The 22,230-nt window shown below is 34.5% G+C and overlaps 2 protein-coding genes across 2 annotated transcripts; one reads left to right on the top strand and one right to left on the bottom strand.

The window, feature by feature from the left end:
- The first annotated feature begins 1,218 nt into the window (after positions 1-1,218).
- Positions 1,219-3,532, top strand: LOC132300024 (cyclin-D3-1-like). The gene is made up of 4 exons (XM_059796947.1): positions 1,219-1,999; positions 2,338-2,539; positions 2,720-2,850; positions 3,131-3,532. The coding sequence occupies exons 1-4, from the start codon at positions 1,538-1,540 to the stop codon at positions 3,374-3,376; spliced, it is 1,041 nt and encodes a 346-aa protein (XP_059652930.1). The 5' UTR covers positions 1,219-1,537; the 3' UTR covers positions 3,377-3,532.
- An 11,907-nt stretch (positions 3,533-15,439) lies between these two features.
- On the bottom strand, positions 15,440-21,403 carry LOC132300025 (DNA-directed RNA polymerases II, IV and V subunit 3-like). The gene is made up of 3 exons (XM_059796948.1): positions 20,797-21,403; positions 19,327-19,564; positions 15,440-16,108 (listed from the first exon to the last, which is right to left on the bottom strand). Exons 1-3 carry the CDS (start codon positions 21,243-21,245, stop codon positions 15,836-15,838), a joined length of 960 nt encoding a protein of 319 aa, XP_059652931.1. The 5' UTR covers positions 21,246-21,403; the 3' UTR covers positions 15,440-15,835.
- Between the last annotated feature and the right edge of the window lie 827 nt (positions 21,404-22,230).

The following is a 22,230-nucleotide window of genomic DNA, read 5'->3' on the forward strand; positions in this document are numbered from 1 at the left end:
TAGAATATAATTTCATTCAAAAGGTTTTTTGAGCTAAATTTCACTATATAAAAGTGTTTTCTTTGTTACCAACTATATTTAAAAATTACCTTTTAAAATAAAATTGGCTTTTAAATAATCCAAAAATACGATAACAAAATACAAGCAACATGATAGCCTTAGCCCATCGAATGGCCGGAAACAAAGGAAAAATTCAAGCCAACTACTACGTAATTACTAAACCTGATAGTGTCTATGGAAGCACTATGCATCAAGTTAATATCCAAATTAAAGTCTTGAAAAGGAGATTATAAATACACTATAAAGTGTGAAATGATATTAATTTTTCTTTTTTCTAATTCATCATAAATAATATAAGTGACTCTTACATCATTTACGGTATTTGGCGTGCATGTCATTTTAGATAATATCACTTCAAATGGAGAGCCAAGGATTGGTATGGACATTTCCACTTTGTGGAGGCTCACATCAATTAATTCACTAAATGTGGAGAATGGAGTGGATAATATAGGTCCAATGGGGTGGGTTACTCTCAAAAAGTGAGGATAATAGTGAAAAGTACGCTAATAATATGAACTCTAAATATCTAAATAATGTGAATAGTCAAGGTAGAACAATCTTGACATTCCATTTTTCAAAAGTGGGGACTCAAAGTAGTGTCTCCCACCCTCGATGTCCTTAGATTTATTGTGGAAGGTAATGAATGGAGAATTTTTTAATCCAAATTTGGTTCGCTGCAAAAAAAAATCCAGATTTGTATATAAATATGGACGAAGCTAGGAAATTGTGTAATTTTTTAGTGATTTTAGTGGGGACGGTTGTGTAATTTTATAAGTATATATATCAAAATAAATAAAATTATAGGGCATATTACTAAAAGTAAAAAAAATTCAGTAATTGCCACATAGATCCGTCCGTGTATATAAACATGTGTAATTTGAAATTAGGTTACATTATTATTCTCTAGGTTATAAGAGAAATAATGAGAATAGAGTGCATTTAACATTTGTTACTAACTTACTAGTAATTATAGTGGAAAGTATTGTATGGAGAGTATTTTAATCCAAATTTCATAAAGGAAGTTTTAAATTCATACTACACAAATGTATTGTATCTTAATTTTACTTCTATTAGAAGAGAAGTTATTAGGTACCCCGAGATAGAGGTGGTTTGCATGGGTTTTTTTTTTTATTTTTTTATTTTAAGTTGGTGTGTTCCAGTAAACAAATTACACCCAAAGCTTAAAAATTGAAAATGAAAATGAAAATAAAAATCACATAAAAATTGAAAAATAAAAGGAAATTAAAATAAAAACCACCTATCAGTAGCTCCAAATATAAAGAAAGGACAAGCGTGAAACCCACTATGATAAAATCTCTTTGTTCTGTTTTCGGAGTACTCTGAGTCTGAGTCTCTCTTTACAGAGAGAGAGAGAGAAAAGAGGCTATGAAATGTGAGAATGAGGTCAACTTTTCTTTTCTCTTTTGTATAATGAGCAGAGCACTAAATTAAACCTCTTCTTTCTCAGAAGAAGAAGATGGCAATACACCAACTTGAGCATCAGCAGCAAAACCCATCTTTGTTATTAGATTCTCTCTACTGTCAAGAAGAGAAATGGGAAGAAGAAGAAGAAGAGATAGAAAAAGATAGCACAAACCCTTCTCTACTTCCTCTGTTTTTATTGGAACAGGACTTGTTTTGGGAAGATGAAGAGCTTCTCTCTCTCTTCTCCAAAGAACACCACACCCATCTCCACTTTTCTGACCCTTCTCTCTTTTTGGCTCGCGGAGAGGCTGTGGATTGGATTCTCAAAGTCAAAGCCCGCCATGGGTTCACACCTCTCACTGCTGTTCTTGCCATCAATTACCTTGATAGGTTTCTTTTTAGCCTCCATTTTCAGAGAGATAAGCCATGGATGATCCAACTTGTTGCTGTCACTTGTCTCTCTTTGGCTGCAAAAGTTGAAGAAACCCAAGTTCCCCTTCTTTTAGATCTTCAAGTATGTATAAACACAACATTTATCTATTACCGTGATAATCGAGCCCTAAATTTTTACCTCTTGAATGTATTCAATAAGATCAAACGCATTCTCAATTTGAATTTTTCATTTTAAATAGCATTGCCCTTTAATTACTGCCATCTTTATTGGGTTTTTTTTTTTTTTTTAAATCATGAACGTGGATTAATTTTGTTTCATTCTCGGAATCTAATCAAGAATGCTAGCTTTGAGATTTCTATTCCTTAGATGCATTAGATAAGATGAACGAATTTCTGTTTGAATTTTTGGGTTTATTTTCAAATCCTGAATGGTGGTTGATTTTGTTTCTGATTAAATAGGTGGAGGACACAAAGTATGTGTTCGAGGCCAAAACCATTCAGAGAATGGAGCTTCTAGTGTTGTCCACTCTTCAATGGAGGATGAATCCAGTGACCCCACTATCATTTATTGACCATATCACAAGAAGGCTTGGATTGAAGACTCAAACCCATTGGGAGTTTCTCAGGCGTTGTGAAGATCTCATCCTCTCTGTTGTCTCTGGTAATCATCATCATCTCTATCATTCATAACGTACGGTTCTCGAATTTCATTGACCAAAGTCGAAATCTTTCGATAACAACGGAGAATAAAGACACAGATACTTTAAAAATCTCATCAGTTATATATAATTATTGAGACATTTTATGTCCGTTTTGTTAATGTTTATATATGTGTGTATAGATTCAAGATTCGTACGTTATCCACCTTCTGTTTTGGCTACTGCAACAATGCTTCACGTGATACAAGAAGTTGAGCCCTGCAACCCCATTCAATACCAAAACCAGCTCCTAGATGTTCTCAAAATTAGTAAGGTATGTTTCTGTTTGTGTCCATTATTTATTTTTTCATTTTTTGACGACGATGATAGTAGTGGTCGGCCTCTTAGAGCACCCCATAAGGCATGGGCTCATGCAATCTTTAGTCCCACATGATAGTGATTTCTATTCTCGATAATGATTCTTAAATTTAATAGTCTAATGGAGAATGCTAGCTAAGCAATTTGAATCAATTGGATATTAACATTTTCACAACCAGCATTTTCGATTCGAATTTTCGATCTAATTATATAATTTGTGTGTATATATTCTACAGGAGAAAGTGGGCGAATGCTGTAGGCTCATTGTGGACTTATCAAACACTTGTTTTTATGACCAAAACAACCCTCACAAGCGAAAGTATGAACAAATTCCAGACAGCCCAAGTGGTGTAATTGATGCATGTTTGAGCTGTGATAGCTCAAATGATTCATGGGTTGTTGGGTCACCAGTTTCTTCTTCTCCACAGCCTCTCCTAAAGAAAAGCAGAGCAAAGGAAAAGCAAATGCTTTTGATCTTTTGATTTCTCTTCTCTCCACTAATTGAGTACTATATAAATTAGTATGTTTATTGTCTTTCACCTCTGTAATTCCACTCTTAGAAGAGTTTGATGGTTGCAGAGTCAGTTAAAAATCAGTAGAGGCAGAGAAGCAATGAAGAATATCTACTACTTTGTGTCTCTCTCATCTTAAGTGTATGATATAAACATATTTTCTACGACAAACACAGTAAAACTAAGAACACAATCATAGATAGACGAAAAAGATGTAAACTAAGCATAATAACAAAATACAAAAATTTACATGGTTTGACTTGTAACATTCTTTGGCGATTAAAATTGACGAAATTTTTTAAAATATACCAAAATTATAAATTCTCAATCCTGTGATCCACGTTTCTTTTAGACTACAAATCTTTACACCATTGTATACCGAGTTATAACAGAGATTAGAATTCAAATTCACAACTCGCAGAACAAAAAATGGATCACAATAATCTGATTAAAATCAAGTTGCAACAAGATGTGGACCAAAACAAAATTAGGAACACAATTCCATTGGTAACAAATTGTCGGTATTTGCCAAATCCATGACCATTACTCTGTTCTTTTGTTGGTCAATAAAATCTCAGAGAGAACGAGAGGATTTAGAGAAAGAGAACAGATAGATTTTGTTTGCATGTGTTGAGGGACTTTTAATTTTAATTTTGAGGAGAGTTTGACCTCGTTACAAGAACCCTTATCTTTGTTGTTACTTGATGACTGTAATCCTCCATATATATATATATATAACATAGAAACACCAATCCATCAATTACGCATAGATTTTCTAAACCATTTTGGCCCAAAGTAGTGGCGACATGCTACAATGCGGTTTGATATAAGCACTAGATTGAATTTGGAATTAGTGTTTTACTAAACTAGTACTAGTAGTTTATTGTATATGCATGCGTACATGAGCTAAATTTAGATGTGTGGAACAGTGTCAATAACGGTAATAAACAGTGATTAAAGCAACTCCATCTGTGCTCTGTTCGGCGAAAGTGGTCCAATTTTTGAAGATTGCATGCTTCAATGAAATATGGGAAAAGTGGACCCCAAGCTTAGGCTCTTCATGGAGGTCGCGAGAAAGCTAGATTGGGAAGGCCATTGGGCTCACTTTTGTGGGCCCATTTTTGTTTTGTGTTTTTTTAAAAAAAAATTCAGGTCAGAACACTGAGTCCAGAACATTGTTGCTAAGGGCATGTTTGGCTAAAATAAAAGTTAAAATTCAGATTTTTGGCTTACTTTGGTCTTTTTTTTTATTCATCAAAATAATTGAACCAAAGAGTCGTTAAAGCACTATTTGCCTGACACAAACAGTGCCTTTAAGGTTTTTTTGGGCAAAAAAAAGTTTTAAAAAATTGGAAAAAAGTAAATTTTTTTTCGTTTTCAAATTTTTCAATGTTCCTATTGACATTAAAAATATAGCCGTTAGGAAAAAGTTTTAAAAAAATAATTATTTTAAATTTTAAAAATATTAAAATATTAATATTTTTAGTGAGCGAATATGTACTACTGGAGTACATGCGATAGATAAAATTTGGAGACTTTAAAATGCTGACGTGATTATGAAAAATGCTTATGTGGCTATTAAAAAATGCTCATATGACAAATTTGGAGAGCCTAATTTTAGAGAGTCTATTGGAGATACTCTTAGGGAGTTATGTTAAAGAATGTGTGTTATTGGTAGGCTTAAAGTATAATTATATATTTTAAAAATGTGGTTAAGAATTTATTAATGGTATCTATAAAGACTATATATAATCTATGGCTTAAGGTGCTTTTGTAGAGTGTGGACCAATTAAGTAGGATAATGGGTAACAACCAATATGCTAAAAAAAAATTAAAAAAAAAAATTTCCAAATTTCTTTCTTAGAATTTTTCTCATGAAATCTTGACTAATTATTAAAGTTTGAAATGTTAAAATCAGTTTCAAAAGTGTACAGTAATTTGTAAACATCTTGGTGGTGCAGTTTTTTTTAATTTTTTGTTTTTTTTTTTTTGTCATTTGTCTTATTACAGGCTTTAAGAATCCTCGAGTCCAACTAAACTTTTTATCCAAGGAATTCATTCTGAATATACTTTTATAAGACTAGTTTATGTTCACATTAGTGTTTTTTTTGTTTTGTTTTTTTGTTGGTGGAGCTCATCCTGAATCCACTTTTATGAGATTAGGTCATGTTGACGTCACGTTTGTGTTCCTCCTTAATATTACTTTGCACTTATGTAGCACGGACACGAAACACAGACAGAATACAACATGGATATGTAGACACGTCAAATTTTAAAAAAGTAGATCACGGGTATGAAGTAGACACGGCTACATATAAATATAAATTTTTATTTTATACATGTATTCAGTAATAGTATTATAAAATTTTAAATCATTTATAATTCTATATTAAGGGTTGCTCTAAAATCAATTAGAAAATGATATTATGTCATTATTGTAATGATTTTTATATCATATATACCAGTATTGCACTACCTTGTCATGATAGTATTTATATTATTTTCAAGATTAGTAGGTAGACTTGTATTAGAAATGTTCGAGAAGTGTCGGCGAAGTGTTCGAAAAGTGTCGGTGAAATGTCTGAAATAATAAAATTAATTTTTATTTATGGACACGTATATGAAGTGTCGGACAAGTATTCGAAAAATATATGGACACGGGTACGACTCCTTTGTAGAAATGGTCGTGCTTCCTAGTTTTACACAAATTGACCATTAATACTTTGCATTTTATTTGTCACAACGCATAATGGGACAGGTTTGGTAGACCACTAAATGCAGTAGGTACGAATATAGTAATAAAAATTAAAAACTCATCTCACGTTCAGGAATTAGTGTTTAACTCGCTTCACCCCAAACCCGATTATATATATATATATTACTTTTGTTTTATTTTTTTATTTTCATGTTAGAGGTCTTTATTTATTTATTGTTTCATTTTTTTTGCATCTCTCAATGAAAGTATTGATTTTTATTTTTTCACAACAAATTTCGCTTATGATTTTATTAATAAGCCACTCATCTCCATTTATTTACCATAATTTAAGTTATCGTACTAAATTAAATGGAGGAAGTAGAGTGGAGTCAATACTTGTACACACAAATTTTGTAATCTGCAAATAAGAAACAAAATTGAGAGCAAATATATTATTCTATTAATTTATAAAGATGGAGTACAATCCTTTGTAATAATATTCCAAAGAATAAGGTCCTCTGATTCGATCTCCATTTTGATTGGTTGGATCCAAGGACTGCATGAGTTTGATCTTGAATCACCGTGGAATTTGGTTGAAGAACAGTACGTCTTTGGCTGTACTTGTTGTTAATCACCGTGGAATATGATGAAGAACGGTACGATTTGATGTGCTTGATATTCTTCGTTTTTGGGTTTAGATGTTGGAGATGAAAGTTCTCTCTGGAATTCTAGATTTCGGAATTCTGAATTTCTGTTCTGAGTCTCTCAATTTCTGGACTCTCTGAATTTCTGGATTTCTGAGTTTCTGGATTTCTGGACTCTGAATTTGTGTCACTTCCTTCTTCCTCCAGGCCTCTATTTATAGGCTTCTTGGATCCATATGATGATGACATGTGTCCTTTCCTGATAAGGATAAAAATCATAATTGGGCCACGCCGGTTATATTATAATGATTATCCTTAAAAATAATTATTCCAAATATATTTTATTAGGAATAATTATTCTTTTTTATTTAACCATCTCTATTAGGCTAATTAAATAATTTAAACTAAAATTTTAATGTCTATAATACTCTGTCTATCTCACGAAGGCGTAGATGGTATGCAAATTAAAAATTAGTCTCGAAATAGGAACGAAATTAGTATGAATGATTTCCCAACAAGATGGAGTAAGATTTTGTCAACTCTGGCCCAAACCCACTTCGTTGCATTCCCATCCATGGCATTGCTCTTTTTATGTATTCTTATATATGGATCAAAATCCTCTCCAACGAGAGTGAAAGAAATCTACAAATTTTCATCACCACCCGTGATAACTCATGTTACTATAATGGCGTCAAATTCAATTAAAACCAAGTAGTACAAAGTTTAAATTTCTCCCATTTCACACGATGAGACCAACTCAATGATCTTTATTAGTACCGTGAAAGTTAAAATACCTATTAGTCCATTACAATATGTAAAGTAAAACATTCTGTTTGGCCACCCCCTTTTTCTTTTTTACTAAATTGCATAAGACTCATGATCATGATCATGTACATGTGCATGTGCATGTGCATGTGGTTTATGTGGATTCCTAATAAGGGCATGTCTGAACCACACTATACACTCTTTTGGTAGCCTCTAGCTTTTGGAGGAGACCAAATAGATTCAACCATGGCATGCGTGCTTTTATGATCATCATTCATTTTCATTTTTTGAGAGAGAGAGTGCTGTGTGTGTGTGTGTGTGTGTGTGTGTGTGTTGAAAAAGCTCTCATGAGGAGGGAGGTCAATGTGTGTCAATAATTGTAGCATAATATGATGGACTGTGGGGGTGCTTTAACTAGATGATCCATCTTCAACTTTCTTTTCTTTTTGACCTAGTCTCTCTCTCTCTCTATATATATATATCATATACTATATGTATTCATTCTTGTTATTGTTTCATTAATAAAAGCCATCTGAATTCAAAATCTTCTTCCTACCCTTTTCTTGCTTACAGCTGTAAGGCTGAAATAGAAGCAAAAAAACAGAAGGGAGGACACAAGTCTTTTTCCTTTCCACAAACATTCATTTATGCTCTAGAGTAATGAGTATACCATACTTTTGTTACTTAACTAGTACTCTTCTTCCCTTTTTTAGCCCCCAGTGATCATTTTTTCTTTTGACTTAGGTTATTATTGTCAATTTATTATTATTATTATTATTATTATTATTTGGTAGAGAGCAAATTCCTTTTAATATCCCTAACTTTGTGCATAAGTCGGGCAAATATTTTTAATTATCTACTGGCCATGGGTGCCTACATTTTTTCATCGGCAAAAAACTCAGATTTGAATCCTAACTCGTCAATTCCTTGAGAGAGAGAGGGATTGTGGTGAGTGTGGGGGTGGGGGGAAAAGGGGATTATTTACTGGGGTCAAGAATTTTTTCTTGGCCTAGTATGATAATGTGTTGTACTTGTCCCCTGTTTTGTAATCATACAACAACTAATTAGACAAGGGCCTTTTTATAAATTCCATTTTCTTATATTAGAAATTAAAAGTACCAGGGTTCATTTGGCAACCACAATTGCTCTGTACTTTTAGTTTAGTCTGAAGTAGAAATAATGTTTATGTTTTGAAATGTGTTCAATATTATTTGGAAACCTATTTGATAATGTATATTTGTTGTAAGATTTTTGGAAGCCAAAAATATAAACATATTTTGGTAAAAAAATGTAGCAAGTTTGAAAATTTAAATGGTTAGTTAAAAATGTCATTTTATATTTTTTATTATTTTTTTGTGAACAATGTTTTAGCTACAGTGCGGAAGCGACTAGAATCATCATTTTTTAGCTTTCAATTTTGACGTCTTTTTCTTAAGCATTTTGGTACTATTCAAATCGCAATAGACATTACCAAATACGTTTGGTATTTTTGTTTCACTACAAAATCACTAGCAAAAGTAAAAAAACACAAAACAAAATCGATTGCTTGCTCTAAATTGGTCTTGATTAACCACTTTGCTTCCTTATATTGGTATTGAAGAACTAAAATCTTGCAATGCCAATGACAATCTTGACCAAAATTGGAGCATTGGAGCTAGCTGCAGCGCTGCCTAATATACTTGCACTTCGCACTTCCCTTCAAAGAGGATACACAAGCTTCACATCATTCACTTATCAAAATAAATTGTTTTATATTTTAAATTTCACCGATAATAAAATTTCAGTGTTCAAATAATACAATTCACCATTTCGGATTTACAGTGATGAAATTTCAAATTAAATATGGTGAAATGTGCACCATGTAGTATCATCACAAGGAGGAGAGTACTGAAGGCTATTTTGATTCGCGATAATTACACCTCATGCATCAATATGACAAGTCAAGCACAGAGGCACATGTAATGGAGGTACAACCCGCAATGAGAAGTGTCAAGTCACGCAAATCAAGTGACAAATAATCCTACCTATATACATAATTACATACATGTATCATATATCATATATGCAACAACTTTAAACCATTATCGCAACAAATTTATATTGACAAAACAATAACAAATTCATAAAAATATTGAATTTTTGATTTAATAATGTTGTAATATTACGACACCATGTAATATGTTGCATAGTTATCAAATCTTCGATTATGTGTGACATAAGGGTAGTATACATGTATTGCACTGTCACTTTAATAATGAAAGGATGGGCACAACAACATGGGAAGAAAATTTCCTATTATAAACAGTACATTATGTTCCGTCCAGCTTAAGATATACTTTACAAAAGGGTTGGGACAGGGTCCATCCCGCGCATCATTAGAGTAGGGCTAGTTTCTTTCAGTTTGGGATACAACTTACATGTATTGCACTGTCACTTTAATAATGAAAGGATTGGCACAACAACATGGGAAGAAAATTTCCTATTATAAACAGTACATTCTGTTCCGTCCAGCTTAAGATATACTTTACAAAAGGGTTGGGATAAACAGTACATTCTGTTCCGTCCAGCTTAAGATATACTTTACAAAAGGGTTGGGACAGGGTCCATCCCGCGCATCATTAGAGTAGGACTAGTTTCTTTCAGTTTGGGATACAACTTACATGTATTGCACTGTCACTTTAATAATGAAAGGATGGGCACAACAACATGGGAAGAAAATTTCCTATTATAAACAGTACATTCTGTTCCGTCCAGCTTAAGATATACTTTACAAAAGGGTTGGGATAATATCCCTATTATAATATCCCAACCCTTTTGTAAAGTATATCTTAAGCTGGACGGAACAGAATGTACTGTTTATAATAGGAAATTTTCTTCCCATGTTGTTGTGCCCATCCTTTCATTATTAAAGTGACAGTGCAATACATGTAAGTTGTATCCCAAACTGAAAGAAACTAGCCCTACTCTAATGATGCGCGGGATGGACATATCAACATGGGAAGAAAATCCCCTCCTATAAACAGCATATCCCAACCTTTTTGTAAAATATATCTTAAGCTGGACGGAACAGAATGTACTGTTTATAATAGGAAATTTTCTTCCCATGTTGTTGTGCCCATCCTTTCATTATTAAAGTGACAGTGCAATACATGTAAGTTTTATCCCAAACTGAAAGAAACTAGTCCTACTCTAATGATGCGCGGGATGGACATATCAACGTGGGAAGAAAATCCCCTCCTATAAACAGCACATCTTGTTTCATTTAGTTTGGAATGTACTTTACGAAAATGTTAGAATATCTCAATCTTTTTGTAAAGTGTATCCCAAATTGAACGGAACATGTCCTACTATACTAGGATTCGAGTCTCAGGACATCTGAGATCCGGATCGAGATAATAATACACATACATACCAACCAAAATTTGCTACCAGTGAAGGGACACCCTACCTAGAACTAGACAGCCATGTTGACATCTATGACACTGGACCACACGAGAACCATATGGTCCCAAATGATGGACTGGAACTCCTGACCGCTGGGTTAACATCAACTCTGAGACTGGCACTCAAGGATCAGAATGGAGACCCCAAATGAGCCCATATCTATATCAAAATGCCTGCATTGCACACCCTCTGCGTGACTCAAAATAATTGTGCCCTAACTCCTCCATCTTGTTTGCTACACAGTTATTGCTGATTTGCACCACACAATGACATAGTAAATGTTATCCAAAGTATGTTTGGGGATCTCATTGATCATGTAATGCCAAAAATTTTGAAACTGTCACATTAATAAACACATATTAAATTTGTACAGTTCCAAGTTGATAAGAAATTAAATATGTTGTGAATTTATAAGTATCTTAAATGAAGTGATTCAAAAGATAAGGTACTAGGGTGTGTGGTCCATCTTTTGGACGAATCATGAAGTTGTAACTCATAATTCAAGCATGTATTTTGACCACCACCATGTCTCACCCCGTGCATTAAGCTAACCTGCACTAGTTAGCATGGTACCACATCAGGTAGAATCTTGAGATCAAATTTTATTGTCACCTAAATAGTTAAAATTAAAACACGTGTAAGATCAAAAGGTTTACACTTACCACTGGCCTTATGTTTATTGAACTTCACTTGAGCTAATGAGCAAGCTCAACCAATCTATAGTTTACAAATGAAACATAATTAATACCCTGTCTCACCCTGTGCATTAAGCTAACCTGCACTAGTTAGTATGGTACCATATCAGGTAGAGTCTCGAGATCAAATTTTATTGTCACCTAAATAGTTAAAATTAAAACACGTGTAAGATCAAAAGGTTTACACTTACCACTGGCCTTATGTTTAGTGAACTTCACTTGAGCTAATGAGCAAGCTCAACCAATCTATAGTTTACAAATGAAACATAATTAATACCCACTATTATGCTTTAAAATGCCTAACCAACCATATGATTTCACATTTGAGAAAGGCAAAATTAAAGGAGAAGGAAAGCAAACAGTAAAGGGACCCTGATCCTCTCCAGTGGAATGGTCATCCGTTCCGTCCAGTTAATAACGCACCCTATGAAAAAGTCGGAATTTTTAGCCAACATTCTAATTTTTTTGTAAGTTATATTACTAACTTGATGGAACAGGAACAGGAACTTGTTACACTGGTAAGGCCAGTGCTAGATTAGGTGGTCCAAACTCCCAAGGTTAGCAAATTGAAAGGGTAGATGGGTCTTTCTACCCTATCCCTTGTTCAGTTAGTAGTAACATAGAGGGACTGTTTAGCCTTTGCAGGTTTGCTTTTAGAGAGGCCTCAAGAGAGTACCTTTTAGATGGTCAGAAGAAAAAAGGACAATAGGAGTATTAGATGTTTTCAGTTGTCAGCCAATGTCCCAACTCTGTGCTACCACTTCTGCTTCTCAGACAAAGATTTGGGTATCTTTTGACAGCCTATAATGGCCACCCTCCATTGTGACCACTTTCAAGAAAGTCTAAAATTCCAAACAAATTTTTAGAGGATATGTTTGGTTATATCCAGAGGCCATTTCAGGATAGATCATCCAGGAATGGAAAGGACAAAGAAGAGGGGGGGACCTATTGTTGGCTTTAGAATTGTTTTACATTATGTACAATAGCCATTGATTGATACTAAAAGTATCTCCAATATAAAATATTATTTTTTTATGTTAAAAATATATTTTGAGAGGAGTTACAGTGTGAAAATACAATATTTTAATAATTTTGTTTCAATGGTACATTTCATCCAAAATATTATCTGGAGTATATTATTTTCATCCACCTACTATATTTTGAGAAACGGCACCGTATGAGAAAAAAGAGACCTCTCACAAATTTTTGAGAGTTGCTATATATGGCAATATTTTTAACAATCTCAAAATATGAAAGATTTTTTACGAACCTATTGGATATTATTTTTATCTACTTATTATATTTTGACTTTGAGAGCCCTTTGAGAGGGCATTGGAGATGATCAGACTAAAATTTGAAAGTGAGTGGCTTCCAAGATAGATTCACTTTTTTCAAAATTGTTTATATAATTTCTGGGATACACTTGGAACCAACATCACATAATCCAAAAGACTTCAGAACACAACAACATGACCAACTAATACTGATCAGTCAAGATGATCGACCACACTTGGGAAACAACATCACATAATCCAAGATGACTTTTTTTATTTTTATTTTTTATTTTTATACAACCATAATTATGAAAAAAACAAAAGACTTTAGAACACAACAAGATGACCAACTAATACTGATCAGTCAAGATGATTGACTGCCTGCAAGTATTTAGTGGGTCAAAGGTTTTCAATTGCCTGCAGAATTTTAGTGGAGCCACGGACAGCATTCGAAAGGAAAATTATTTTCAAAGTGAATAGTTAGTCATGTGACTGAATCATTCATAACCTTCCTGCATTAAAGTAGGTGTAGGACCCATTTTAGGACATCTAATGGTAACAATTCGGCTCAAAAACATAGGCCTAAGTATCTTTACTCCATTTGAAATAGCAATGGGATGAGTTGGACCAAATTTTAGGAGGTTCTAGAGTGAGCTTGGGCATGTGAAGTGGCTAGGAAGGGGATAGTTGCCCCACATTCATTTCTACAAATAATGGATGTAGGATTTGTCTACTCAATAGGGTGGTTCAATCCATTGTGAAGTGAAGATGATACTCAACCATTCAAATGTGGGATCCAGAGTAGATGATGACTATGGAAGGGATGGAAATAGGGCAATTTTAACCAATCATTCACCCTAATGCTATGACTCTCCTCCTCTTATTAAAATCCTCTCTAGTTCATCACCATCAATGGTAACTTTTATTACTATATTGGTGTAAAGTGGGAGAGGATTGAATTTTGTTACCATTTACATACAAGTCCTCACCTTCACACCATAGTTATAGTGAAAGTTACCCCTGATAGTGATCAAGTTCACACACTGGACAGAACAACACAAAAAAGGAAAGGAAGAGGAAGGGGTTTTCCTGTGAAACCATCATATTCCATTTTTTTCAAAAGAAAGGGAAAGTATATTCCTTGTTTACACTTTTGCACCTCAAAGAGGGTAAACCTTCCTTTTAAGACGTAGAATATATGCTAAAACAACATAACCACCTTTTCTCATCATTCTCAATCAAAAACAAAAACAACAAATAAATAAAGAAACAAAAGAAGGAAAAAAAAAAAAAGGAGATGAAGACCCTTCATCCACCTTGAAGTACCTTTTCCATTTACTAAATTCCGTCCCCTTCAACTTCTTAACAACCCTATAGTTCTTCCCAAACATCCTCCAGATTTTGAGTATATGCATTGTAAACATAATCCTCGAGTCCTGGACATGCCTGTTAAGCACACCAATTTTCAATACAAGGCGCAATAATTTTACAGCCATGCATCAAGTAGGCTAGCCAAATATGAGGGCTCGAATAGCCAAAAACATCAGGCATCAGGAAGACATCCAGAGACAAGGACCAAAGGATGAGTAACAAATATTAAAAAGTAACGAAAAAGGAGAGGGGGCGGGGGCAACTAAAAATCAAAGGCATCAAGAAGACATCCAGAAACAAGAAATGGAAAAAATCAAGGATAAATATAAACCTAAAGTTTATACAATCACAACATATAAAAGGCCATTATCTAGTCTTCTTCGTGTGAGATGTAAGAAAACACTAAAGTTTGTTTGACACTAAAAAAGAACACGATGAACGAACTAACAAATAATATTAAAAACAAAATTTTCTATATCCATACTTGTGATATCTTGGCCACTCTCTCATTGGTACTTAATTTTCATCCTCTCTCATTGATAGGTGTAACTATGATCAGACTACCAAATTATAATTCAGACAAGAGGACCACCATCCAGTTCTAAAAATCTACTTAGGTAACATACTATAATTCCCATAAAAGACTTGTTCAAATCTAGTGATTCAATATATTTCCGCAACTAAGAGGAAACCAATATCCTATGAAACTTTCCATACCACTTCAAGGATAAAAAGGAAAAAGATTATACCGTCATCAGAATTTATTGAGGAAAAAGAGCAGTACAAAATTTTCTTCCTTTCCCACGGAGAGGTTTAAAATTGGATTATAGCCAAACCGCAATCTGCCTAGATGCAAATGAAGTTGATTTCTGTCAAAGATAATATAATAATGAATTTGCCTCCATGTCGCCCAAATTAATAGCTATGACAACAAAGGCAACAGCAAGATGCTATTCAAGGAACTAAATCAAGAGAAGAACTACAAACAAAGACTTCATGGAGAAGTGCATACACTCACTAGAACAATGAAGTTGAATTTGCATATAGGAACCAAGTGGGAGTCCATCACCAGTTCACCACTCACTCTTACAGATTTGTAAAACGCTAATCAACATGAGTAAACTCGAGAGTACTATTAAATCCACTTACCAGAAAAGTAGGGTACTATAAATCCAATAGCTGCAGAATAACAAAGTTTCAATTACAGTCTATTGAATCCAATAACACAGAACATAGTTCCAATAGAGGCTGCATGGATGAAGCTACCCTAGAGGATGCATGGATGAAGCTATCCTACATGTTAATGCTTTCTTATATGTTTAATTTAAAGCACATAACACGTGCAAAATGACGAGCCCATCAAGGAAACATAGTCAATTGTCTCAAGTACTTACAGAAAATGAGATTAGCATTCAAGTTTGAGTGAACAGAGATCTGCATAGAGTTCAGCCTACTAGCTGAAGACAGAGTTCCAAGAAGCAAACAGAAGCCAATTGATCACCTAAAAACTTATCAACTGAGAAATGTGGTCTTAGAAATAATCATCCCCCTCGCATATGTGCACCCAATTCACCAAACTGTTCATCAGCTTCTACAGTATCCTCTGACAGGCGAACTGCATCCAACTTTTGCTTCAGAACTTCTATTGCATTGAGGACCAACTGAGAAGCTTTAATTGCACCAGTGGATTCCACTGTGAACACAAAACTGTCTTCTTTGGCATAGATTTCCACAAGTCCCGGCTTCCCCATAGATGCTGCTTGCTTGATCACTTCATCATCATAAGTGTATGCCTCAGGATCAACCACTACCACCTGAAAGCAAAACATAGAAAAAGTTAGCCCGCATATGTATAGATTTCGTTCAAAAGTACAGAAAATGTCAGGAATTCTTGGTAATCATAAGCAAGCTAGAACAACTATCACATAAAATTAAACAACATATAAATGCAAGATTAAAGTGAACAAGTTATAAATTACTTAAACACTTGCTACAGACATTGTTTCTGTCATCTTCCCAAAAAGGGATCATAGTTACAAATATCAAGATTTTTATTTTTTGCAAACTTTTTCTTAAAAAAAAAAAAAAAAAAAATCCATTCGTAAATTAATAATTCCAACCAAAAATAAAAAATAGAGTGAATCCTCCATTGGATTCCCAAAAATTTAATAAAGCCTCACAACTAAACTAAAAAGTTTGCTTTTCAATTAAGGAATGGAGTTTGAAATCATAACCAAAAGATGTTGGACCTGTTGGTACTCAGTCTCACTTGTCTCATCTCTGCGCTGTTAGCACCTATGCTTTCTGAGCATGAGCATTTCATTACATACCAATCACAGGATGTTTTACCAGTATAGCAAAAACACATCATTTAACAATTTAAGCTGAAACACACACTGCTAAAATCCCTATAGAGATTGGCATCACATCAGATATACATCAGGTTCACCTTAACCATTATAAGCTGCAAGTCTCTTTATCGACATCCACGATCCAGAGTTTGCAACTCACAGGCAAATCTAAAGCTTGTGGACTTGTGCAGCATAAGACTCTTATAAAGCAATGGGTAAACATGGTGGCGCCAGGTTTAGCAGTTGAATCTATCACCTCCCTAAATGTGATATTATAATATTCAGACTGAAATTTTTTCTTCAAATCATTGAAGCTTTGAGTTACTTTTTCCCCTATCAAATATTCAATCAATGAATACCACAACAATCTTCACTTGGCCAGCCTCCATTTGTACAAATAGAGAGTCACTTGAAGCTTATGAAAGAGTACCAAATTCCAGAATAATTGTCATTAATCTCATATTGCACTACTTTTCCTGTAGACTAATAAGTATTTATGAATATTCATACCAAGACAGGAAACCTTGAAAAAAAAAATGATATTCATAAAAATTTGTAAAGGTTTTTGAAAATATGCCATCATATAATCAGCAGATTGGGAAAAAAATAAAGGACGGACCAGTTTGCTTCCCTTGAAACTTCTAGTGACCTCTTCCCTCCTCCATGATCTCCATCCGAAAAATGTTGAGGAAGTGAAAAGTAGCCCTTACATTATATGACACAAGCCCATTGTGACTTGTGAGAGATGGTGTGTGTGTCTAAGCTTCAGATTTTATCTCATTCCCTAATCTAACGACTAGAGCTAGCTAAATTCTTTCCAGTGTTTCAATTACTCTCGTCATAAGCAAAAAAGAAGTGCGTGCCTATGCAGCGTAGCATGTTGGATACAAATTTTGTATGAATTTCAAACATTCAAATAACACATGACTAAGAGAATGACGCAAAGAACTCCAAAATGATCAGAAATGCTTTTCTCTATTCAATTGGACACAGCTGTGGCGTGTTTGACATTAAGCTTGTCCAACACTTATCCTATACACATACCCAAGCCATGCATGTGCAAGCACTACACAATTTGAAGTTTAAAGTGACACCTAACATAAAAAAACATACTTGTCAAGATGCTTCAGAAAAATGCATATTATTATCTACAAATGGAAACAACTGAAGGAAGTCTCATGGTTGCTTCCTGGAATCTTCTATCAACCTTTTTCAATCCCAACAAATTCCTTACAGCTTCCACCAAATAATGTAAGGAAATATGAAATGGATATTCTTTAACTGAGACCACTTTTTCCCCTCCTTTTGGATTGTCGAGACTTTTGCTTGTCTATCAATTCTCTTTGTAGATTTTTTAGGAGCAATGAGCTTCAGATATTAAAGGATGATTCTTTTTTATGCATCTCATGTAAAGGAGTTACACCCCCTTTAGACGCCTTTGCATGATATTTTTTCTTTACTTCTCAATACAAAAATAGTTCCTTATGTTACAAGGGACTTGAGTCCACATGGTGAAGATGCGTGTCTGAGCACCAATCCTATCTAACCTTCATTGCTCAAACTGATGGCAAACTGAATTGTTTCGTTGGACCAAACAAAATGTTTATGTAACTTAGCATATACTACCTCCATCCCATAAAAAGTGTCCCTTTTGGTAACTTAACTTTTTAAGAGTGTATTTTTTATTTTATTTTTATTATAGTGGTAGAGAATGAATGTTCAAATATACCCTTTTATGGTGGGACCACATGCTTTTATAACAAGGAGGGTAAATTAGGAATATTAAAAAAAATATTACATTGGATTTTGAATTGGGACAACCAAAAAAGGAAAGATGGACGTTTTTTGTGGGACGGAGGAGTATGATCTTATTACTTGAATAATGTTGAGATATGCATGTGAAATATACTCCCTCTGTCCCAAAAAAAAAATGTCCACCTTTCTATTTTTGGCTGTCCCAAAATAAATGTCCCAATTGAAAGGTCAAAGTACTATTTTTTGTAACATTACCAATTTAACCTGTGGACCTACGATGGATAGATATGGTAATTCATTCACTACCAATACAATAAAAAAATACCAAAAGCCATCCTCTTAAAAAGCTGATTCCCAAAAAAGGGACATTTTTTGTGGGATGGAGGGAGTAATTAATAAAATACCCCAAGGACCTTTACAAATTCTTTCCTCTGTTCCATTTGTTTGAAAGTAGCAATGAAAACATGTTTGACAACCCAGCGTGTTCAACACAAATTCATGACTGTACCTATGTCATGTCCACCTCAGATGCTACACCATCTTTAAGTGACCAAGTAAAATAAGGAGGTTGCCTCCTCTAATCCTCTTGAAACACAAAATACTAAATGGGGAAGAGTTCAACTAAAATTATCTCGATCACTTTAGCATCAACTACCTTCTTATGTCCATAGTAGAAGAATAATGCATTATAAAATAATTTTTTGTTGGTCCATTACAGCATAGTAAGGTTGCAAGTAACAACAGATAAATCCAAATCACTGCAAGAAGTTGGCCGGGGATAACGGTACGATATACTATTTCAGGTAAAAAAAAATCCACATTTTCAGAACTCAACATAATTCCAAATCCTAACAGGCAATAGAACACATGATAGTTTTAAGGTTCAACGGCATAAAAAAAAATAGAAAAGGTACAATTCAACCAACCTGCTGGGTATTAGGATCAATATCAAACACTTTGGTAGGACTACTTTCAACAAAATTCGTTTTCTCTTCCAGTGATAAAGACTGCATTAAATCTTCGTTGATATGAATTTCCGGTTCATACATGAAGGTAACAGTCGCTGCAGGAGACCATTTTGCATGGTCTTTGCCAATTCCTTTTCTGGCAATGGCTCTCAGCCTCAACTCTTGCCCACGACGTAACTTCACAATTATGATCCCCCTGATATGAAGTAAGACATCTCATGTTCTCAAATTTCTTAATTTTAATTCAGTTGATGAATCAAAAATTCCAAATATAATGAAATGTACCATAGCAATCTCAACAGAAAACACAAAATGTCACCTCTAAAAGTGCAATGTTACAAAACAAATTAAACACACAAAAGGAAAAGAATTTTATTCTGCTTGAGTTGGGCCGCGGGCGGGGGGGCGGGAGGGGGGGATCAAGCCTACTTGTTCATTATCTGAAAGCCAATGAACCTGTTTAACTTAGTTAAGTCTTTCTAGTTTCCATAAATCGTAAGATAAAGATTAAAATCCAAAGCAACTTAATATATTCTTTACCTTCTTGTTTCCGATAATCTATACAATTACAAACAAAAAGATAGGCCTGTTTGGCTGCCAAAAATGTTTTCTCATTGTTTACCCCCTGCTCTCTGGATATCCAAGGAGGCAATAAAAGAGAGTCGAATTTACAAAATACAAAGTAAAATTAATTCCCATTTGTGCTGAAATCAGCCATGAAACAACATACATAAGGACTAAATATTCCCTCTTCTTTTGTATTCCTCCATCTTCTCAGCAAGCAACCAAAATGAATCATTAACAATTCCCCAAAATTCATGAAACACAGTTATATATATATATATCGATTGTGCCAGGCAAATATCGTGCATGAAAATCCCTAAAACTAACTGAAAAATGGGTGAAATAGAAACTTGAAACAAAAATAAAAATTCCATCTAATATAAATATCACATAGAGGGCAATTTCAAAACCCTTAATGGGCTGCAGTAAACAGAAGAAAGGCAATTTCATCAGGAAAATTAGTATAAAAAAATACAAATCCACAAATGCTAAAATAGATAAACATGAAATCACTAACTTATTAATCATTAAGGCTCCCTCAAAATTCACACAGCACAGTTTTTCTTTCTTCTTTCTTTTTTCTTTTATCTACCAATTGTGCCAAGCAAATAAATGGTGCATGAAAATCCCCAAAAATTAACTGAAAAATGCGTGCAATAAGAATTTGAAATAAAATATAATAAAGAAAAATCACCTAATAAATATCACAGAGAGGGTAAAATTCAAAACCCTAAATGGGCTGCAGTACAACCCCAAACAAAAGGAAGGCAATTAAATTCAAGAAAACAAATGCAACTCCACAAAGTCACTAACTTTTGCATACATTGTGTGTTCGTGTGTATAGAGAGAGATAGAGAGGGAGACCTCTGCTCAGGGTCGAGACCTGAGGAGGAAGAATCGGAGAAGTCGACAGGGACCACAGTGTGGTCAGAGCTGTAGAGGTCCTTGCTGGTGACATCTAGGGTTTGATCACTGATACACTTGGCCCTCAGATGGAACTCGACGGAGCAGAACTCGCACTGGCCGTCGCCGTCACAGGCGTCGCAGTCACGAGAGAAGCGCATGCCCATGGCCCGCTCGCTGGTGAGCGGGATGAGGCCGAGGCGGTGGGCGAGGAACTCGTCGTTGAGGACGGAGGAGTTGACCTCGATCTCGACCAGGTCGATGGCGATGGTGGGGACCTCGGCGATCATCACTCGCCGGAGGGCGTTGGCCATGCTGGCGTCGGTGTCCCGGAGCTCGAACTTGGCGTAGTCGTCCTTCAGTTCTCTGATCTTCACTTTCGGAAATCGCTGGTACGAAGCTCCTTCCATCTTCTTCTCCTTCTCTCTCTCTCTCTCTCTAGAATGCCTCCTCTTTCTCGCTCTAGGAATTAGAGGGTTTTAGAGTGGATTTTGGAGCGAGCCCCCTTTTTCTCACTCTACAAGCTTTGAGACTCTCCAGTGCGTTTCAGTGTTTCACTATCTTTTAGGCAATTGAATTTAATTGCTTTTTTATTTTTAACAATTTAAATTTAGAATGTGACACTGCACGATAATTGAGAAGACTGTGTACATATATGTGGCATTTTCAATTTAATTATATTGCATCTCCAATAATCTGTTTTAGCTTAAGGGCTTGTTTGCACTGATTTTTCAATGGAGCTTTTTGGCTTTTTGGATTAAGAAACTATTGTGATAGGTGTTTGGCAAATTTTTAGAAGAGCGTTTTGAAATTTGCTTTTCCAAAACCCTCTTCTTAGGACCCTGAACTTATTGGAAGTGTGTTTGAATAATCATTTGTTTGGACGATTGAACCTTCGCATATATAGTTAGATTTGTTTCCCTCTTTTTTCTCTAAAAAATATGTAAAATTATTCATGTGACTTATTATTTGGAGAGTGTTGAATCTAGAATCCTTTTTTAGAAATTAAACCATCATACTTTGTCATGTAATGATTTTTTAAAAAAGTTTTGTTGAATCTAAAATCCTTTTTAGCCTCTCCAAACAAGTGATAGAAGTGTGATGGTTGGAGTCACCCATTTTACATCTCTTAATCTTTTACTAGTACATAATTGAATTGAAGGTTTGTAGTTCAAGTTCATTGATGAATGGTATCTAATCTTTGAAATTGCAAGAAAATTGGTGGCTTTCTAATCTAGATATTAGGTCCACTTTCAATTCACTCCATTTATGCGGTGAAATGATTTTATAAGGTTCTAAAACTAAATTTATTTCAATTTCAAATCTAAGGTGCAGTACTCTCAAATATAACTAAAACTTTTTTGTGATTGAGGCATAGAAATCAAGCATATATCC

The sequence above is a fragment of the Cornus florida genome, unplaced genomic scaffold (assembly GCF_030987335.1).
Source record: "Cornus florida cultivar Cherokee Brave unplaced genomic scaffold, ASM3098733v1 CherokeeBrave_3.0.0_Hap2_Chr03, whole genome shotgun sequence".
Taxonomy (NCBI): Eukaryota; Viridiplantae; Streptophyta; class Magnoliopsida; order Cornales; family Cornaceae; genus Cornus; species Cornus florida.